The sequence below is a fragment of the Lepidothrix coronata genome, unplaced genomic scaffold, assembly GCF_001604755.1.
Source record: "Lepidothrix coronata isolate B3197 unplaced genomic scaffold, Lepidothrix_coronata-1.0 Scaffold17, whole genome shotgun sequence".
NCBI lineage: Eukaryota > Metazoa > Chordata > Aves > Passeriformes > Pipridae > Lepidothrix > Lepidothrix coronata.
Window position 1 is genome coordinate 8,773,663 of NW_016690197.1, and position 1,820 is coordinate 8,775,482.

General features: G+C 48.6%; 1 protein-coding gene across 1 annotated transcript in view; it reads left to right on the forward strand.

Annotated features, from left to right (window-relative positions):
* The first annotated feature begins 152 nt into the window (after positions 1-152).
* LOC108493450 (cytochrome P450 2C31-like) overlaps positions 153-1,820 on the forward strand; it is a 2,233-nt gene continuing 565 nt past the window's right edge. Inside the window, exons 1-3 of the mRNA XM_017806866.1 lie at positions 153-227; positions 346-487; positions 920-1,194. Of these exons, the coding sequence (XP_017662355.1) occupies positions 153-227; positions 346-487; positions 920-1,194 (492 nt within the window). The remainder of the gene's footprint in view (positions 228-345; positions 488-919; positions 1,195-1,820) is intronic.

A 1,820-nucleotide genomic window follows, 5' to 3' on the forward strand; every position in this document is an offset into this window, starting at 1 on the left:
GCTCCCCAGCCCCCACTACCTGCAGCTGCTTGGACAGGGAGAGCTTCATCTGCTCTCACCAAAACACAGGACATTTTCACTCTAGTCTTGCACTTCTTTCACTGGAAAGCAGTTGGTATAACAAGGGCAAACAAGCACTTGAGTACCATTCGATGCTCAGCTTGAAAGAAGGTTGGTCAAGGCAGTTTGAGTTTACTGCTCAAGGTAGCATTGCAGTGCCCCAGATGGTGCTGCACTTTAACACAAAAATACAACAGCTCTAGGTGAAAAGGAAGGCCTGGGATGACATGAGAAAGGGCCATGTTTCTCAGCTCAGCCAGAGAAACAACCCAGCCTTTTCCGTAGGAGAAAGATCGTCCTGATTCCAATTTCCACCTGAAGAACCTGATAACGAGCACCTTTGACTTGTTTATTGCTGGATCTGAGACAACTAGCACCACCATACGATATGGGCTTCTGCTGCTTCTCAAACATCCAAAGATACAAGGTACCAGTTTGTGATCTCTTCCTTTCTAGCATTTTCCCTGGGCTGGGCACATGCCTAATACCACATCCTTCTCCCAGCTTTTCCTTTCTCTCTCTCTCTCTCATATTTTACCCAAATGGACAAAATCCTTGCACTGTCATTCCTCGTGGTGGCCAATGGAGGCCCCTCAGCTCCACTGGCATCATCATCAGCTACAGTCCCTTCACAGCCTGGCACCTCACTGTGTCCACACCTTTATCTCCCAGTACTCCTGTTTAGCCAAGTCAATAGGAAAACTTTCTTTGCATGGGCAGCAGTGGAACTGTGTTCTAGTGAACACCAAAACCAACATCAATGTCCCTGCCATCTGTGATTTGTAAACAGCTTAGGGCAACTTATTTATGTAGGTTTGGTTATATTTACCCATTTTATGGTTTGTGCCTCTCATGATAGAGAAAGTTCAAGAAGAGATTGACCAGGTAATAGGACGATCAAGAAAACCGTGTGTGGCTGATCGGACCCAGATGCCCTACACGGATGCGGTGGTCCATGAAATCCAGCGCTTCATCTCTCTTATCCCCCTGGCTCTCCCTCACACTGTGACCAAAGACACCTCCTTCAGAGAGTACATCATTCCTAAGGTTAGTGGGCAAGCTCCCTTAAGTTCAGCACGAGGTGGCAGCACATTTGCCCTTAGGCTGTTACAGCCAGAAGCCAGAACTGTTGTGGCTTGACCTTGTTTTCACCCAGACCATCTTGAAGGTTTTATCCTCAGGCTTCTGTAGCTCATTTGCACTCCCTTGTTGACACTCCATGGGCCAAGACTAGAACAGTGGTGCTGACCAACACATTTGTTCCCTTGCTTTACCTATCTGCGGAAGCACAGTGGGTTCACAAAAACCCAGAGCAGCAAAGTCATGGAGCTGCTCACCACCATCCAGGACAGCCTATGCACATGCTTGGAAGCAAAGTCAGTTGCTGGTTATTGAGCACAGAAAGCCCCTGAGCCACAAAGTGCTGGAGGGTATGTTTCCATTCAGTGGAACAAGCAAAACCTGTTTGCTCTGTTCTCACATACTTCCTGAGGCCGTCTCTGCTGGCCACTGCCAGAGGCAGGCTGGTGGGTTACAGCAGCCCATGGCTTGGCCTGGCCCACTGCAGCAATGCTCGTTGCTCTTCTGGGTGACTGTAAACAGCAGCACATGTGCTGTTGGCATTGTGATTTCCAGCTGTCTGTGTATAATCATAAGGCAGGATCCAGAGAACTGCTCAACTTCTAGCAAAGAGCTCTTCTGTCATCACTGCCGATTAATCCAGCCCCCATCAATGTCTGGTCAGGAAGAGGATTGTGGCA